This window comes from Rhamphochromis sp. 'chilingali', assembly GCF_963969265.1.
Source record: "Rhamphochromis sp. 'chilingali' genome assembly, chromosome: 17".
Taxonomy (NCBI): Eukaryota; Metazoa; Chordata; class Actinopteri; order Cichliformes; family Cichlidae; genus Rhamphochromis; species Rhamphochromis sp. 'chilingali'.
In genome coordinates, this window is record NC_137944.1 from 6,864,888 (window position 1) to 6,883,576 (window position 18,689).

General features: G+C 41.7%; 1 protein-coding gene across 1 annotated transcript in view; it reads right to left on the minus strand.

The window, feature by feature from the left end:
• Positions 1 to 748: 748 nt before the first annotated feature.
• The window catches only part of kcng2 (potassium voltage-gated channel, subfamily G, member 2), a 44,224-nt gene continuing 26,283 nt past the window's right edge, over positions 749 to 18,689 (minus strand). Inside the window, exon 3 of the mRNA XM_080863960.1 lies at positions 749 to 1,946. Coding sequence (XP_080720086.1) covers positions 1,119 to 1,946 — 828 coding nt within the window. The 3' untranslated portion in view covers positions 749 to 1,118. The remainder of the gene's footprint in view (positions 1,947 to 18,689) is intronic.

Sequence of the window (18,689 nt, forward strand, 5' to 3'; positions counted from 1 at the left end):
CAATCACATTGTTATGATGTCATAGTTTTACGACATGGAAAAATCTGCTGATGTTCACTCAAGAAAACATCCTGAAAAGGGGGCAGTTAAGTGTCAGGGTTAGGTGATCAGGTTATAATTAGGGTTGTCTTTATGGTTATGAGGTGAGGGTTAAGGTTTGGTGTGTGGTGTTTACACAAAACAAAATGGTTACATCACGACTATGCAAATGATCACTTGCAATGTTGAACAATAGTTTTGATGATCCAGGAACAGCACCAACACATCGCATCAGATCGTGCCTGTATTCACCCCATTTCCAGTCTTTATGCTAAGCTAAGCTAATGTTTATTCTAGTTTGCTTTTTGGCAACACATGAGGCTGGTATCAGTCATAAGCATATACGCATGAACTATCAGACTATGCTACTGAAGCATCTCCCTGTGCATCAGGCAAAGCCTTTTAATGGAGATGCCAATGTGGGAACAATCTTCCTGTCAGTTGCCAATTAAAACAACAAAACATCCCAGCAGACTGAAAAGCCCTCTGACGGATGAATGAGTGTTATATCATTATGTTGAGAGTAAATAGCTGTGTTCCACTGGAAATGAATGCACTGAGATCATACAACACATAATTAAATACTGAATTGAGATCTTAATAATAAACTGCATGTTTAAAATCTCAGAAAACACCTTTATTTCACACAATCCACTCAATGCAGCTACATGAGGAACATAAACTATTATTCTGAGGTCTAAACAAGAACACGTGTGTTTTAGTAGCAGATTTTCTTTTCAGAGACTAAACTGAGTCACAGTCAGTGAGAGTACGGTCCATTAGGTTTGTTTTTGTTTTTTTAAAGATATTTAAGTGTGAATATTGTGTTGTTTCCTATATTTTAAAATCAGATTTGTAAAAAACAAAAAAGACCTCGTCTGCGGCTCTCCTGTAAAACCTGTGAAATTCAGACACACTCTGGTGCACAAGCGCTTCACACGTTCAAAGCGGAAACCCCGAGCTCAACAGAGAAAACCTCATCCCTGTTCACAGTGCCGCAGCTTGTCATTTTTGAAGTCCCAGTGCTGGGTATCAGCCTCTGTGGCTCCCGCTTGAAAAAAGACAGGCTGACAGAGAGGCTAAGTCTTCATGGACGCTCTGATCTCAGCTGCCCTCTGAGCAGCCATGGACTTTCTCCGCTGTATGGCTGAAGCCGTGGCCTCTGTAATGCCATGGTAGCTGTCCGTCTCCTGGGAGTCCTCGCTGTTCTGCGACTTGGTGCTGTCCTGCGAGTCTGGCTTCTGCCTGAGCGCCCGGCTCTGCTCCTCCTTCAGCTCAATATAGGAGCGGGAGAAGGTGTGAAAGATGGACGTGACAGGAAAGGCCATGAGGAGGATACCGCTCAGGATGCTGCTAAGCGCCACCACCTGGCCAGGGATGCTTCTGGGCACCATGTCCCCGTAACCAACTGTAGTCATGGAGATGACCGCCCACCAGTAGCTACCAGGGATGCTGGTGAATTCCTGCTTTGCGCCCATTTCGCTCTCAGCTAGGAAAACGAGTGGTGAGAAAAGAGCCATGGCCACGCACAGGAACAACAGCAACAGGCCAAACTCACGCGTGCACCTCCTCACTGTTAGGCCGAGGGTCTGCAAGCCTAAGGAGTGGCGGGCCAACCTCATGACGTAAAAGATCCGTAGTGCTCGGAGAACTCGGAGAACTAACCCCACCTTCTCCAGGTAGTTGTTCCCTGAGCCTGCAGGTTTCCCACCCACCGACAGAGAGTCCACGATGAGGGTGATGTAGTAGGGAAGAATGGCTACCACATCGATGACGTTTAGAGGCGTACGCAGGAACATACACTTGCTCTGAGTCTGAATGAAGCGCAGCAGGAACTCCAGGGAGAACCAGGCGACGCACACTGTCTCCAGAACAAAGATGTTATAGCATCTCTGGGAGCACTCACCCTGCAGAGGAGGGGGAAACAACAACAACACAAAGACAAGTGTTACAACCTTCAGCGAGAGAAACAAATCCAAAAGTGTTTTAGATGAAAGTGAGGTTAGGACACAGCATGGAGCCAGTCATTAAGAAGGTATTTTAAGGCTTGTTATTTCATCTACAGGGTTTGTTATTGACAGCCGAGGTTGCCACTTAAGCTCTGACAACAAAAATGTGTCTGTCCTCTCACAGAACAAAACACAGCAGAGAAGGTGCTGAAAGATTCATGAAGCTTATAAGTACACGCTTTGATTATCTGATTTAGGCAACCTCACTGAGTCACGCATCAAACCGCACTAAACAAAAGGCTTTAAGAGGTGTACAATGTGAAGATAGTGTTAACGTGAAGAGTCCCCGACAAATGAGGCTATGCTGGATTTTTAAGATGAAACACCTCTTTTCATAATAATCTACTGTAAAATCATCTATTTTTCCAAGCCTGATGAAATAGAGTTCATGAATATTTAAAAATATAATTATAAGAGATGACTTTATTTGATTAAGTCAAAGTTACCCCTGGAGCAAACTGAAAACATAAAGTGTGTGAGTATACTTTACATTTTTCTGACATGACTCAGTGTGATTAATGGCCGAGAAATATTCTTTGCTTTGCAGTTTCTGTGGTTTTACATTCAAATATGAGGAGATACAAAACAGTGACAAAATACAGCAAACATATGGCAACTTCAGCAGCCCATTAGAGCCACCATCTACAAGCACTGGGGTGTTGAATTTGTGTCGGAATGTGCACAAGGGTGAATATGTAAGCCTTTGCATTTGCCTTCGCATTTGCTCAGTCAGCCTCATGCATTTTTAAGAGTATAAACTCTGCTTTGCAAATAGCAGGGTTTTTTGCCCTTGAGACATCAAACTCGCTAAGCCCATTAAGGACCATGTAAATGACTGATAGGCAAAGCTGGAGTTGCAATTTTTCACCCAGTAAAAACAGCAGCAGAAGCAATAACCCACTAAAGTAAAAGTGAGGTCACATATTAAATGAGAGTAAACAGCAATCATGCTGAATATTAGGATTTCTAAAAGAATGTAACATGAAAACTAAGCAGTTTATTCAGTCTTGCTGAACAGGAAACATGTCATGGAAGAGTCCAGTCTGAATGCAACTGAATGCAAAATTGTAGCTTGACATCAAACTTACCCACATACATATTTCACTAGACATGGAGTTTTTACTGTACATCACTCAGCTAGCAAGAAATCTGCAGGCTAACAGCCAGAACTCCACACTGAAGGCAGTAATAAGTGGCTTTACAGCTAACCATCACCTTCCTCTTTAGGCATGAAGTACACAGTTACAAGGAATGGAGTTGGGGGGTGCCATAAACCACCCTGAGTGCTCAGAAAGAGTAGAAAAGTGCTAAGAACCAGTCCATTTGTCATCAGTTTAACTGAATCTTAAAACTAAGAATGAATTAAATTCAATTGTATTTATACAGCACCAAATCACAACAACAGTCACCTCAAGCTGCTTTATATTGTAAGGTAGACCCCACAATAATACATCAGAGAAAAACCCAACAATCATATGATCCCCCCTTGAGCAAGCACTTTGGAGAGAGTGCGAAAGAAAAACTCTCCTTTAACAGGAAGACACCTCCAGCAGAACCAGGCTCAGGGAGGGGCGGAGCCATCTGCTGCGACAGGTCGGGGTGATGAAATGATGGGATGCTTGAAACTGACTAATCCTTGAAACATTTTTAGTATACAGCCATGTTTGCTAGTCATGGCTGAGGCAGTGGGTTTCTGAAATAACAATCTGTTCTTATTTCCTAGTTGTCATATACTGATGTGATGACAGCGTGTTTCATATGCAGGAACTACACTCTAATACTTACAGTACACCTTTACTCTTTTTCAGTGTGCAGGTTAGGTGCATATTTACTGCTTTTATACTGGAGAACAACACTGACAACACTGCTCCGGATTGTTTTCATGGTTTTCGATGATTCAGTTAATCCAATGACTGCAGTGCAGTGTTAGCCAAGCGCAAATGAAAGCAGTGAACAAAATGAATGAATTATTCATCATTATTGTGTGTGTGTGTGTGTGTGTGTGTGTGTGTGTGTGTGTGTGTGTGTGTGTGTGTGTGTGTGTGTGATGCATCTAAAACTAACAACAATTGAACAATTGTTAGTGTCACAATTATAAGTTTGTCATAGTACAAATAGGAGGCACAAGCATCACACAGACTTTCTCTCTGGCTCAGATAATCGCTTTTTGTTTAACTTTTCTGTGATACTGAAATCATTTTTTTTAATTAGTTCTGAGGATGACAATCTTACAATTTGTAATATTTTTCCTAACACCACAAATGTGAATCTTGATTGAAACTTTAAACCTCTTGGTGTCAGGAGGTCACTAATCATTACAATCTATCCTCTTTCATCAAAGCTCATGACAATTCAATCAAGAGCTGTTTATCATAAAAGCAAAAATATAAATTTCCAGGCGGCACAAGAGCAAAAATACCATCAAGGGCAAGCTGGAGTTCGAGGACATAGAAGCATGTGGACAGGAACAACTAAGCCTTTCTGAGCTCTATCAGTTTTTCCAGTTTGGACTGACAGGCCAAGATTCCCACTTCGTGTCGTTACCTCTTGGGTGGGATGTAGTGCAGAGACTAACATATGCTTTGGGTGCAAGTCCCAAGGTGGTATTAAGAAAATTATAAAATTGTGTCATGTAACTTTTTGGTCTGGAAGCAAACTTATAAGAAATCAGAGACAGCATCCCATACATTTCAAAAGTGGATATGACTCCCATCACAAGATAATCTCCATAAAACAGTTGACAGTAGATAAAAAGGTTAGGCTTCACACTCCAATTGAGAAATATGAAATAACACAATAACTGTTAGATTAAAAGAATACCATCAGCTTCATTTTTGGGAGAATTATCAGCCAATTTCGACCGCTTTGTTCTCTCTTTTAAGGAAGATTTGGACAGCTTGCAGAAACTATAATACTGTGCTAAATATAACTGTATTCTCTGAAAAAATAAGTGCATACCCATTTACAGTTTATGTGCTACATATTTGGAAAAAGCAATCATTTGATCCCCTTTGGTGTACTACCCACAGCTATGTGAGTCGTGTCAGTAAAGTTAGCTTTTTTAAATATTAAATAAAAATAGAAATCTGTAAGTGTGTGTGCCTAAAACTCTCCCTCTGTCGGGAATCCATCTTTTAGTCCTCATGCTCCCGTGGCAAACCATCACATGGCAATTTTGAAGCTTCATGTGTTATTGCAGCACGGCCATTCAAATTTGAGCTAAAATCCACCCTCTAACCACATGCTGTCATTTCACATCCAAAGTAATGAGTCTGAAGCCAAAACAAATAAGTGTGCTACTATCCAAATCCTTAAGGAACACGCTCATTTTCACATGGCAACCAGCATGCTTCGCACTTCCTTTGTTTTTCTGCTCTTCCGTGTCCACGGGGGAATCTGTCTGTTTGTGACACATTTGCAATTGATGATGCCATCCCTTCGTTTGAATCTGACCAGTGTATATGTATTGTTCTCTGTCAGAGGCTTTCTGGCTGAGTGCATTCTCCACTCCCTTCTGCTCCTTCTCCACTCTGAAAAGCCTCTGATGTACATAGATGTACCGCTGAGGATCAAATTAAAAGCATGCAATTATTCATCTCAGCAGTCAGGGGACTCTGACCCCGTCACAGCTGAAGACAAGCATGTAAACCAAACAATGCAGGAAGCGACGGCTAACCTTTGATATGCACAGTAAGTTGGAGTGGGCTCCGTATAACAAACAGGCACACTTCAAGTACTGAGCTGCTCCTGTCTTTGGCACACCCAAGATTTTAATGGATCAATTTACTCTTCTCATTTGTTCACTTCACTGGGCTTTACCATGTGCAGCGAGTGTCTGTGTGTGTAATTCCCACCCAGATAAACTCCGGTCTTTTCTTCCGCACAGCAATTTACCTGTTCACAAAGGAATTTCAGACAAGTTGGGGAATTTAAGAGAATGCCTTTCATAGATGGATTCTGTCTTTTTAAATCATCTTCATGTCAAATCAACAAATCAAAACAAATCGTTCCAACACCTGGAGTCAGGTTGTGGCATTGTCTCAGCAACACCTGGCACTACCTGGCCAGGTATGATCATTTCTCCAGCATGTTTGGGCCCTAATTGAAAAATCTCTCACCACTTGGAAGATTTCAAGAGCCATGGGGATCTGATGCCTGAGTAACCTCAATCAGCTCCTTCCAACATGAAGGAGCAGCAGCTATTGAGGTTCCTCAGGACACGTCTTGCACACACTACTTGTGATCTGTCGGCCACATTGGACATGGTATAACCACCTGGTGCCAGTGGTTGCAGACGGTCGATGCCCTTTCACTTGGTGACAATCATTTGCAAAGAATGGTGGGTTCACCACCGAAACCTTGGCTGATTGTGACCTACACCCGTTTTCACTCCCAACTCTTGAGCCACGATCGCCCCTACACCCGTTTTCACGGGTGTAGGGGCGATCGTGGCTCAAGAGTTGGGAGTTCACCTTGTAATCGGAAGGTTGCCGGTTCGAGCCCCGGCTTGGACAGTCTTGGTCGTTGTGTCCTTGGGCAAGACACTTCACCCGTTGCCTACTGGTGGTGGTCAGAGGGCCCGGTGGCGCCAGTGTCCGGCAGCCTCGCCTCTTCTGTCAGTGCGCCCCAGGGTGGCTGTGGCTACAATGTAGCTTGCCATCGCCAGTGTGTGAATGTGTGCGTGAATGGGTGGATGACTGGATATGTAAAGCGCTTTGGGGTCCTTAGGGACTAGTAAAGCGCTATATAAATACAGGCCATTTACCATTTACCATTTCACACCTTGGCTCGTGTGATTAAGAAGAGGTAGGGGGTCCATGTCCCTCTTGTGGGATACTCTGATAGGGCTTAAATCTATTAAATCTTAAATCTCCACCATTTGACCTTAGAACTGAAGAAACGTCTTGAACAAGAGGTGAAACGTCTTCAAGCTACTTAAAGAAGTCCAGATGCTTTTCTTTCTAAGCTCATTTGCAAAGAATGTGCTACACCAAAAACCTTGCATTGATGATTTGGTTGTTGGCAGATTCCCACATCTTTGTCTGCAAGACAGCAAGTTCCACCTCAACACACAACATTTGAGATTAGGTCAGCTTTTTCAAGGAGCAGTTTTTACATTACAAAATGCCAGCATGACTGGAAAACAGCATTGTAATTATTTGTCTGGTAAGATGGTTATGGCTTTATTACCAGTCAGTGGTTCTGGCTTGGAAACTTTTGTTGTTGATCACCAGCTGAATTAAACTCATTATATGTTATTGAAACACCTGACCAAATCTTAAATATGCCCTGTAAATATGTGAAAACATTATCAGTCCCATGGTGTAAATGCACTTCCATGCTTCCTGCTACCATGGTTGCAGTGACAGCGCTCTCCTGGAAAACTCAGAAACAAGCTAAGATACAAGAGGAGAGAGACTGTCACCAACAGTTTCAATGACTTACCTGTAAAAGCATATTAAGACAAAGTTGCATCTGCCTTATGTTTCCTCTTTGCACAAAAACTCCTAACTCAGTCTAGATTTACTGAAATGTTGTGCAGCCACAGCTTTTCTGAATGGCCAAAAAGCAATAAGGAGTGAAAATCCAACCATCACTGAGAGGAATGCCTATGGGGGCAAACTAGCATGACAATCAAAGAACCAGGTTTTAAAAATTACAAAAAAGAATGGAGGGACACTTGTACAATGGCAACATTCAGCCACTATGAAAGGTTTGACATGCAGCTTTATTTTTCTCCTTTCTTCTTCTATTATGTGCCCACTGTTGGTGCAAAGTGTCCACTACGGCGTCTGAAAGCAATGGCAACTCTCACAGAGATGTACACAATAACTGTTACACAAATCACAAACACTAACACAGAGGAGCTGTCGTGTGGAAAACACTGAGCATGCTGACAGTTGCCTTGTGCTGCATCGTCTTTGCCTCATTCTTGTTGGTCTTTTGCTGCACTCTGTGGCCAGTGAGTAGATTGAATTGTTCAGAAGTGCTCTACTGCGTCGTTGTCCCCCCATCACCCACCGCATCATCGACAAGGAGCAGCAATAAGACCATCTCACACAGCCATACAAGAGAGATTTATCTCTCTTGTATGGCTGTGCTCTGTCAGAAGTGTCTTTGAACTGCAAGGTTTGTTTCTATTGAAAAAAAAAGAGCTTCAAGGATGAGAACAAACAGTTTGGTCAGGAAATAGTGCACAGCTGTTTCCCTGCAAATATTAGTGGAAAGAGTCTGGGGCTGTCTAACACACTGTAGATACGAAACAGGGAGTGGAAATTCAAGGAAGTCAGAGCTTATTTTAGTCTTGTCTATCCCATCACAGGGTTAGGGTCTGACCTGGGCTAACAAAAAATAAATAAAACACTAAATTTATGAAAACTCATTGCATTGATGTGTAGTTTTAAGGTTAGATATATTTAATGCTACAGTTGCACTAGGAAAAATAATGATTGGAGACTGCGGTGCCAAAGTTATTGCAACCATGTGAAACTGTTTTAAAGACAGGGACAAGGCTGCAGTGAGTGGCACTGTCAGTTACCACGTTCAGAGTGACTTTGGTGTATCAAGATGATGATAAAATGGAAATAAGATGGAGTCAGTCTGCTATCAGCTTGCAACTGAATGAGTCCATTTTACAACTACATGCAATCTGTCTGTGATAATACAGTAATTAACTGTCATAAATCAATGGAAATCACAAATCTGTTTCTGTCTGATAAAGATGACGAAGTTCACATTGACTACTTACATTCAGAGCCTTGCTTTTATACAGGAATAAAATCAGAATACAGCCAGTTGCCAACCAGTTGATTCGAGTTCGCTAATGCAAAAACTGCCTGAGAGTGATCCAGTCAGCAGAGAGTGAGTAAACTGTCTGGCTGTCCACCACCAGACAACCTGTGTAATCACAGTCGAAAGTGGTCACCCAGAGGTTAATGGTCTTGAATGCTCAGTGTCTGGGGGACCGGTTGGTCACCACAGCTGTTTGCAAGCTGTGAAAAAATTAAAAGGCAATCACCAGCTTTATTTTAGGAGGTTTCCATCCTATTTATACTCCATCAGCTACAAAGCAATCCCTTTGCTGATGGTTGATTGCTATAATGGACTTTGTGTCAGTTGCCCTCTAGTGTAAGGGTGTCAGACTCAACTGGAGCTTAATTGGGCCAGATTATATAAAACCACTGCGTAAAACAACATGCCTCCAAAAGGTTTCCTTTCTTTAGGTTCAAGAAAATGCAAAAAAGCTGCAAATAAAAGTTCAAGTGAAAGGCTCAATTAACCCTACTCCCTTACAAATCTGACACCACAGAAGCTATGATTTCTTGATTATTATTTTTCTAATTTAATGAGTGATGATTTGCAAAGAGACAATCAACCACCAGAGTCATTTAAAGAAAACCTGCAATTTCAAAATAATATGCCCCAGTTTTACTACTCTGTCTACTTCTACAAGTTACACCTCACAGTTTGGTGGTGCTTGGTGCCACTGCTCCAGTGCACCTCAGTGGTATATGTATATTTTGTTGTGGGCAGTCTGAGGTACACCTGTGCACTACTCATGATGTCAGATCAGCATCCTGATGTGGCACACCTGTGAGGTTGAATGGATTATCTCAATATAGCAGATGTGCCCACTACCACACATTTGGACTGATTTGTGACCACTGTTTGGGAGGGATGGTTATATTGTGTATCTGGAATGAATTTTAGGTCTCTACGTCCATCCCATGGGGAATGGGAGCAGTAACAAAGGTGTTGCGTTTATATTTTTGTTGAGTGTAATATCTCCACATTCACAAATGTACATTTCTGACATTCAAAAACAAAACAAAAACAAATCAGTGACCAATATAGCCACCTTTCTTTGCAAGGACACTCAAAAGCCTGCCATCCATGGATTCTGTCAGTGTTTTGATCTGTTCACCATCAACATTGCGTGCAGCAGCAACCACAGCCTCCCAGACACTGTTCAGAGAGGTGTACTGTTTTCCCTCCTTGTAAATCTCACATTGGATGATGGACCACAGGTTCTCAATGGGGTTCAGATCAGGTGAACAAGGTGGCCATGTCATTAGTTTTTCTTCTTTTATACCCTTTCTTGCCAGCCACGCTGTGGAGTACTTGGACGCGTGTGATGGAGCATTGTCCTGCATGAAAATCATGTTTTTCTTGAAGGATGCAGACTTCTTCCTGTACCACTGCTTGAAGAAGGTGTCTTCCATAAACTGGCAATAGGACTGGGAGTTGAGCTTGACTCCATCCTCAACCCGAAAAGGCCCCACAAGCTCATCTTTGATGATACCAGCCCAAACCAGTACTCCACCTTGCTGGCGTCTGAGTCGGACTGGAGCTCTCTGCCCTTTACCAATCCAGCCACGGGCCCATCCATCTGGCCCATCAAGACTCACTCTCATTTCATCAGTCCATAAAACCTTAGAAAAACCAGTCTTGAGATATTTCTTGGCCCAGTCTTGACGTTTCAGCTTGTGTGTCTTGTTCAGTGGTGGTCGTCTTTCAGCCTTTCTTACCTTGGCCATGTCTCTGAGTATTGCACACCTTGTGCTTTTGGGCACTCCAGTGATGTTGCAGCTCTGAAATATGGCCAAACTGGTGGCAAGTGGCATCTTGGCAGCTGCACGCTTGACTTTTCTCAGTTCATGGGCAGTTATTTTGCGCCTTGGTTTTTCCACACGCTTCTTGCGACCCTGTTGACTATTTTGAATGAAACGCTTGATTGTTCGATGATCACGCTTCAGAAGCTTTGCAATTTTGAGACTGCTGCATCCCTCTGCAAGATATCTCACTATTTTTGACTTTTCTGAGCCTGTCAAGTCCTTCTTTTGACCCATTTTGCCAAAGGAAAGGACGTTGCCTAATAATTATGCACACCTGATATAGGGTGTTGATGTCATTAGACCACACCCCTTCTCATTACAGAGATGCACATCACCTAATATGCTTAATTGGTAGTAGGCTTTCGAGCCTATACAGCTTGGAGTAAGACAACATGTATGAAGAGGATGATGTGGACTAAATACTCATTTGCCTAATAATTCTGCACTCCCTGTATAAAGTGCCTTGAGGCAACTGTTGTTGTGATTTGGTGCTGTATAAATACAACTGAATTGAATTGAATTGAATACTTTGGAACCTAGTATAGCTAAAAAACTAGCATTTACATTCACTGATGGAAGTGTAACAGTGGTCTCCTTTCTGGAGTTTCCATGTAAGCATTAATCATTATTGTCAGTTTTCATCAACCAGCTTTTTTTTTGTCTGGCAATAACAAAGACGGTAACTAAATAAAAACTAAAGGTCAAAAACTATGATAGACAGTGACACTGACACTGACTGACACTTTTGTCAACAAACAAAAATATTCTGGAGAGACCTGATTCAATCACAACTGAGTTGGGACGAATTTGGGAGTAATCAAGTCAGAAGTAATCTCCTTTGTGCCTGTGACATACGGACACATTTAGCATTTGATGTCAATAAAGATATGATGCTTTGTGAAACATGCGGAGCAGCTCTCACGAGTAAAACCACAACAAATTTTTCCACCTTACATTTTAGTTAACTTAATCAACTTTAGGTTTAGTCTGCTATAATCTTCTGATCTTCTGACTACGACTAAAACTAAATTTAAAAACGTTTGTGAGCTGGGTACAGATTAGGTGAACTGGAAACTAAACAGCCCATGGCAGTGAATGCATTCATACAACTATTTTTAACTGTGGAAAAACAACAACCTGCCCCCACCCGCCCTCACTTAATGAAGTATTTAATAACCATTAGTGCTGATTTAACCTGTTTCATTTCACCAGTAACTCCAGGCTTCATGGTTGTCACCTTTAATACAAAACGCTGTCACTCAAGTATTTTTGTTGTTTTGTTTTTTTAATACTCATCTGGATTTGTCTCCTGAAAGCTTCAAACAGCAATCTGTGAAACTGAAAGCTGGTTTTGAGATTACTGTAAGTAACCAGGATGCTTGAGAAAGTGGATACAGAAAGTGCTCACTGATACAAAGAAACCAGGCAGAGCAGAGAGAAGTATTTTACACAAATTGTTATAAATAGACCAATATTCCAATGGTGACCTTCTGCGTGTGTCATAATTTATCATAATAACCAAACACTAATACCTTATCAATCACATGCCTTCTCCTCATAAACCAGGCAGTTATAGCTTATGGTTTAACTAATTTCCCCGGTTCTTCTGTGTTTGTGTATAATTACTGAGTTGAATCTTAATTAGGAGGTAAATTATTCAGCTCAAACCAAGAGTCAGTAATGGTATAATCATGATGACTTTGCCAGGAACTTAAACAATAATAATCATATTCACTGACTCTGCCTGGGAGAAAATCTCTAACCCACCATCGCTGCTGAGCTTGATCAAATTTATTGAATCATCTGAAATACATTTCTTTTTCAATAATGTGAAAACACTGCTGTAACTCACGCACGCGCCACACCGACCCAAGCAGTTTTGTACCTCATGGGTTCACATTTATTACACTCGGCTGTTTGGGGATGGAAGGAGAAAAGTTTTGTGTTTGCTGCGCAGAAGTATTTTAATCATGTTGATTTGTGGCTTGTGCGGTCTGAGAGCCACATAAATTTACTCATACGTACTTTTTCTCTTTGAAAAAGCCATTAATCAATATTTACGCACTAGTGTTACCAGCAGTCGCACTGCTAGTGTGTATTTGCACTTTATGACACGTGAATGTATTTTTCCACCTCTACATCCACTTTAACTTGTAACAAAAAGAAGGCTGTGTCTTTACACTGTTATTTATATCCTGTTCTCTGCTGTGACAAGCCATATTCCCCATGGGGGCCATTATGGTTTCATCTGCTCTAATCTTACCTCAAGTAGCAGCGGTATTGATGGCTGTTGCCTAACAAGTGTATGCCCTCACTCTATCTAACTTCTATGGTCAAATGTACCTCTATTACTCATGAACAGAAAATCGTGAAAACAAATATAGCTCGGTGAAATAAGTCAACGTGACCGGGTAAACGGGTTTCTTTATATCTAGAAGCAGGTACGGAGGATTTTCACTTTTCGCTAACAGCACTTTTTCAGCCCATCACAGATCTGGTTCATTTGCATTAACATTTATGAGCAGGGCTAATGCACTTCAATTGGGCTGACAATGATTGCCTTAAAGAAAAACATTTCTGTCTGACTGACATTGCATTCAGCAGCACATTTAGACGAGTTGAAAGCTCGTCGTCTGGCACTGAAAATCCTTTCCATGTTGTATTAGATTTTTCTTTAGGTTTTGGAACAATTGTACCCTCATATCCCCTGAGAGTTATCACTGAATAAGTCAATATTCCTCATCTTTTCCACACAGTAGAGTTCTTCTTTTGTGGTCACACTGGGAAAATATATTTTCAACATACTTGGATTCACTGGTGACCATTAATGTTGCTGGCAGATAAGACTCCTCTGGCTGGAAATGTTTGCTAATGCAAATGATTCTCGCTAAAGCCAGTGATGTTCCTTCTTTATGTGCAGAGAAGTTGTTCAGCTGGGTGTGCTTGCAGCTCCACAGGGAGAGGAAATTACAGCCAGCACAGTTGGAGCTTTTCTGTTACATTTAGCAACCAAAAGGTAAAACAAGTGCATTGCTTATCCTCCTTTCCTTTTAGTTTTTGTTTGTTTTCAATTAATTCTGAATCCAAATGACTACATTCCAGCTGGGTAACTATATGGGGCAGGTAAGCTACCTGTGGAAATAATGGCTTTAATTTCCATAGCTGTTGTTTTGATGTTTGGAACTTAGGAGTGTCCTGATTTGTAAATGAATCTTTCTGAAAGACAAACAATTGGCGCTGAAATCAATCATGATAAAATAAATAAACAAATAAAAATTAATTCTAAGGTTTTATATATGAAGGCAATAAAAAGTAGTATTTATCAGATATTAAAATGAGGTAAATACAACCTCAGATGAAGAGCAACATAGCACGTTAACAAAACTTGAGCCTAAATGCAGAAGCAGTATATGAAAAACTCAGTACAGCCCATGATTCACCAGCTTGTAGAGCCAGATTCAGAAGCAATAACTTAAAGTAACTGCTTTCTGTATGACTCGTTCAGCCGCTCAGGTCATTGTGGAAGAATTTTGGCCCACTCTACAACATTTCTTCTGTTCATTGAGGCTTTCAGGCATTTGTTTGTGGATAGCTCTCCAACCACAGTAATCAGTCATTTGGAGTTTGACTGGCCATCGCAATACCTTGATTCTTTTCTTTTCCTACCATTCTGTTGTGGTGTATTTGCTGGTGTGTTTAAGATTACTGTTCAGTTGCATGACCCAGTTTCAGCAAAGCTTTGGCTGTTGGACACGTGGCCTCACATCTGGCTCTAGAAACTTCATGTATACAGAGGAGTTCAGTCATTGTGCCCATGTCCTGTGGCTGCAAGAACACGCCCAATCACCCTTCCACTACCATGTTTGACAGCTTATATGATGTGTTTAGTTTTCAACAAATGATGCCAAATATCTTAATTTTTTTTATCTTCGAGGACATTATTTTAGAAATCTTGTGGTTTGTTCAGATGCAACTTTCCAAACCTAGCCTGTGTTTCCATGTTCTTTTTAAAGAAAAGAGGTTGTCTCAGGACAACCCTTCCAAACAAGCCATACTTGTTCAGTCTTTTTATAATTGTACTTTTAACATTAAAATTTAACACTGAAACCTGCAGAATCTGAGATGTCACTCTCAGGACTTTTGCAGCCTCTCTGAGTTGTGCACAGTCAGACTTTGGGGTTTGCTAGGATGTGCACTTCAGGTAAGACTGGCAACTGTCTTGTTGACCATCTTCTTATGAGTAACTCTTCTTACTGCAGAATGATGGACTTCAACTTGTTTGGAAACAGCTTTATAACCCTTCCAAGATAATAGAACCAATGCTGTTATCATTCCTCATTGGCAAAACTAAATGCTCCAAACCAGCAAACGGCCAAAACCTGCTGACGATCAGTTAATCAAGTTAATCTGATTAGCACCACCTTTCCCTCTTAATTCATATGGTAGAATAAGGGTGTACTTATATTTTCACACACTGTTTCTGAATCTTGGTTTAATTGTTGTTAAATAAATAATGGCACAGTGTAATAGGTAGGGATGGGTATCGTTTAGGTTTTATCCGATACCGGTGCCAAATCGGTACTTTTGAAACGGTGCCGGTGCTCAAACGGTGCTCAAACCGGTGCTTAAAGAATGGAGAACACAAAATTGGTCCAAAAACCTCTCATGTTCAGCTGTTTTTTTGTAAAAAGATAACAATGTTAGCCTTTTCTGCAGCTATGGGGCATATATGGTATCACTCTTGGCTGGAAGCAGTGCTTAAACAATGGAAAAAACACAAACTTTGTCCAAAAACCTCTCATGTTTAACTGTTTTCCACTTTTTCTTTGGTCATTTTAGCCTTTTTGGCCAGGGTGAAGGGAGTATCTGCCATCAAACAAGAAGACAGCCGCATATAGCTATGATGATGTTTGCTAGTTCACCTTACATGCATTAATGTAATAACGTGGTTAGCCTACTCAACGTAAATCACACAAGAACAACATTAAGCTACTCACGCAGAGAAGAACGGCTGCTGCTGCCATCAAATACGGCGCATTTCTCGGCTTTTAAAAAAAACGCTATGCATCGCCAGGTGTTTCATGAGATTCGAGGTGTTACCTCCTTTGACAGTATCACAGTATCAGCTTAAAGCACTTGTTGCAGGCTGCTGAGTTTGCATATTTTGCTGTGAAGTACAGCCAGACTTTTAACCGCTTCGCCTTGGGCATTTTTAATCTGTAGCTCTGCGCTAACAGAACGTACGTACCTGGCCCCGCCTACTATCCTCAGAAACGTAAAACGATTGGCTAAAAGTGTATCACAGCTCAGGAAAAAAAAAGCACCGAAATAAAGCACCGAAATGTGCGCTGCTTTTCGGTCTGATTACTACCGTTTATGTCTACCGTTTACACCAGTACCCATCCCTAGTAATAGGTCATGTTTTGTTATTTATCTGAAGTTGTACGTTCCTAATTTTAAAACCTGCAAAGGACCAGATTATTTCTATTTATGTCCTGATACATAAAGCCAAGAATAAACTCAGAAGCACAACTCGGAAGAACTAATCATAAGTAAAAATTCCCGAGTAAATATAAGTATTGAACTAGGGCACGGCCCAATAGACCATGCCCCAGTCCATGGGCACAGCTGAAGAGGGGACCTAGGTCTACCCTCCTATAGGCCCACCACCTGCAGGAGGTGGCGTAGTGGTCAGTGGCACGAGTTACTGCCCCAAGTGGAGGAGTTTAAGTATCTCAGGGTCTTGTTCTTGGGTGAGGGGAGCAGAAGATCAACAGACGGATTGATGCTGCAGCTGCGGTGATGCAGACGCTGTATTGGTGCATCGTGGTGAAAAGAGAGCTGAACATAAAAACGAAGCTCTCGATTTACCGGTCAGTCTACGTCCCCGCAATCACCTAAGGTCACGAGCTTTGGGTAGTGACTGAAAGAACAAGATTGTTGATATAAGTGGCAGAAATGAGCTTTGAAATGAGGGTGGCGGGCCTCTCCCTTCAAGATAGGGTGAGGAGTTTGGCCGTTCGGAAGGGGCTCAAAGTACTATTCCACTTCAAAAGGAGCCAGTTGAGGTGGTTCAGGTATCTGACAAGGATGCCTTCTGGGTGACTTCTGGTTGAGATGGTCCAGGCATGTCCCACTGGGCGGAGGCCCTGGGGCAGGCCCAGGACACACTGGAGAGGTTATATTTCTTGGCTGGTCTGGGAATGCTTTGGCATTCCCCCAGACAAGCTGTAGGACCCAACTCTGGATAATGGACGAAACTGGAAGGGTGGATATATTTCCATATAAACACAATAGTGCTCATCATGTCTCTGAACATTACACTTTGAAACTGATTGTAGAGAAGGTCTGCTAAAGTTCTTGCATAAAACATGAACAATATTCCCACTGTTGTAAAGTCAAAGAGAATCACAATTCAACTAGAATTATTCACCAAAACTCAGAGTGAGCAGCAAATCATCACCACTGAGAAAAATGATGAAGCGGATCATCACCACCAATCATCAGCACACACTAAGACAAAATTACTGGCTTTCCTAAAGCTTTTGCGCACATCTTTCTTCCTTGCGATCACAGTCTGAGCTCTTGCTCCCCTGTTGCCCTGTGAGGATATATGACTGTGGCAGGGCTATACTTTGTGGCTGGCATTTACATCACAGTGGAGTGTATGGGCCAGTGAGGCATTGGGCAGAGTCACTGAAAGGTTAGACCAACACCCGGGGCTCTCTGTAGTGATGAATGGGACAAGAGGACAGTTTTCAAAGATGCTTATGTGAACAGAGTAAGCGATTCTGAGGGAAGAAATCGACAAAACACTTGAGATGTTTAATCCCCCATTCATGCAGCAAGTGCGGATGAGAGTCAGTAAATTTAAAATGCAATATAACTTCTTTTTTTTTCTTTTTGCTTGTGTGAGAGAGAGAAAAAGGCGAGAGCCACTGAATGCTTCTCTAAGAGCCACATTAGATTAGACAGACAGGCTAAGTGCTTTCCATCTAAGACGACGCCTTAAAAACTTCCGGTTTCAGCCAAACTCTTTCCTCCGGCTAAAGAGATTGAGTGCATTGTGGCTTCCTGGGCTTAGGTTGCAACGCTCCCTTGGTTAACAGTGAAATGTCATTTAATTTACTGGCAAACTAGAACTGCATTTGAATATGTGTGCCAGCTGCTGCTCCTCTCTGTCCATCTAACAAGTACCTGGTATGAGCAGGTTTTTCCTCTCTCAGGTCCTGTGTTTGTTTGTTTGTATTTGGGAATACCTTCGTGTGTCACACTGTCATCTTTGAGATTTTTCTAAGATTCATCTACAGAAATGAAAACAAATGATGTCTAATGTGTCAGGCTGGTAGTAACAAAATGCCTAAAGATACAGTTTTAAACTGGTTCTCTGTTAATGTAGATACAACAGTACTGCTTGAAACCACTTTAAATTACAGGTCTGACTCCTTGGAAGTAAACGATAAAGAAATGAGGGGTGGTATGAGACTTGAATAGTACGGTAGTTTAAGTACAGTAAATACAACATTCGGGCACCTCCCCACACACATCAGAAGCAGAGAGAGCGCCAAGAAGATCCAACGCATAACAGAGCTTTCATCAGTGTCAACAGATGTGAGACTAATGAAGTCAGATACAACACTAAATGAAGAGTGAGGTGTCAGTGTGATGGAAAGCGATATGAAGAAGTGCAGCAACTGTGGGAAGGCTAAAGTAGCTTAAATATCCCTATGTCAGATTTGCCAGTTGCCAGCTGAGCTGATCAAATAAATGATCATGTTGATTTATGTAATTGTTTCCTGACACTTCTTCCACTCTTAGCGTGTTGTCAAACCCTGGAGCAAGCCCACTTTATTCCAAGTTAGCAAGTGTCCAGTGACACAGTGCAGCATTTAAAAGCAAAACAGCTGACTAACAGTTTGTATCTAGTTTTGACCTTTAAATCCAATCCTATAATAACTCTCTTTACTGAATGTACATTACAACCTTGTGGAATCAAAATCAGTTTGTCCATGTTGTGTTTAGAGCA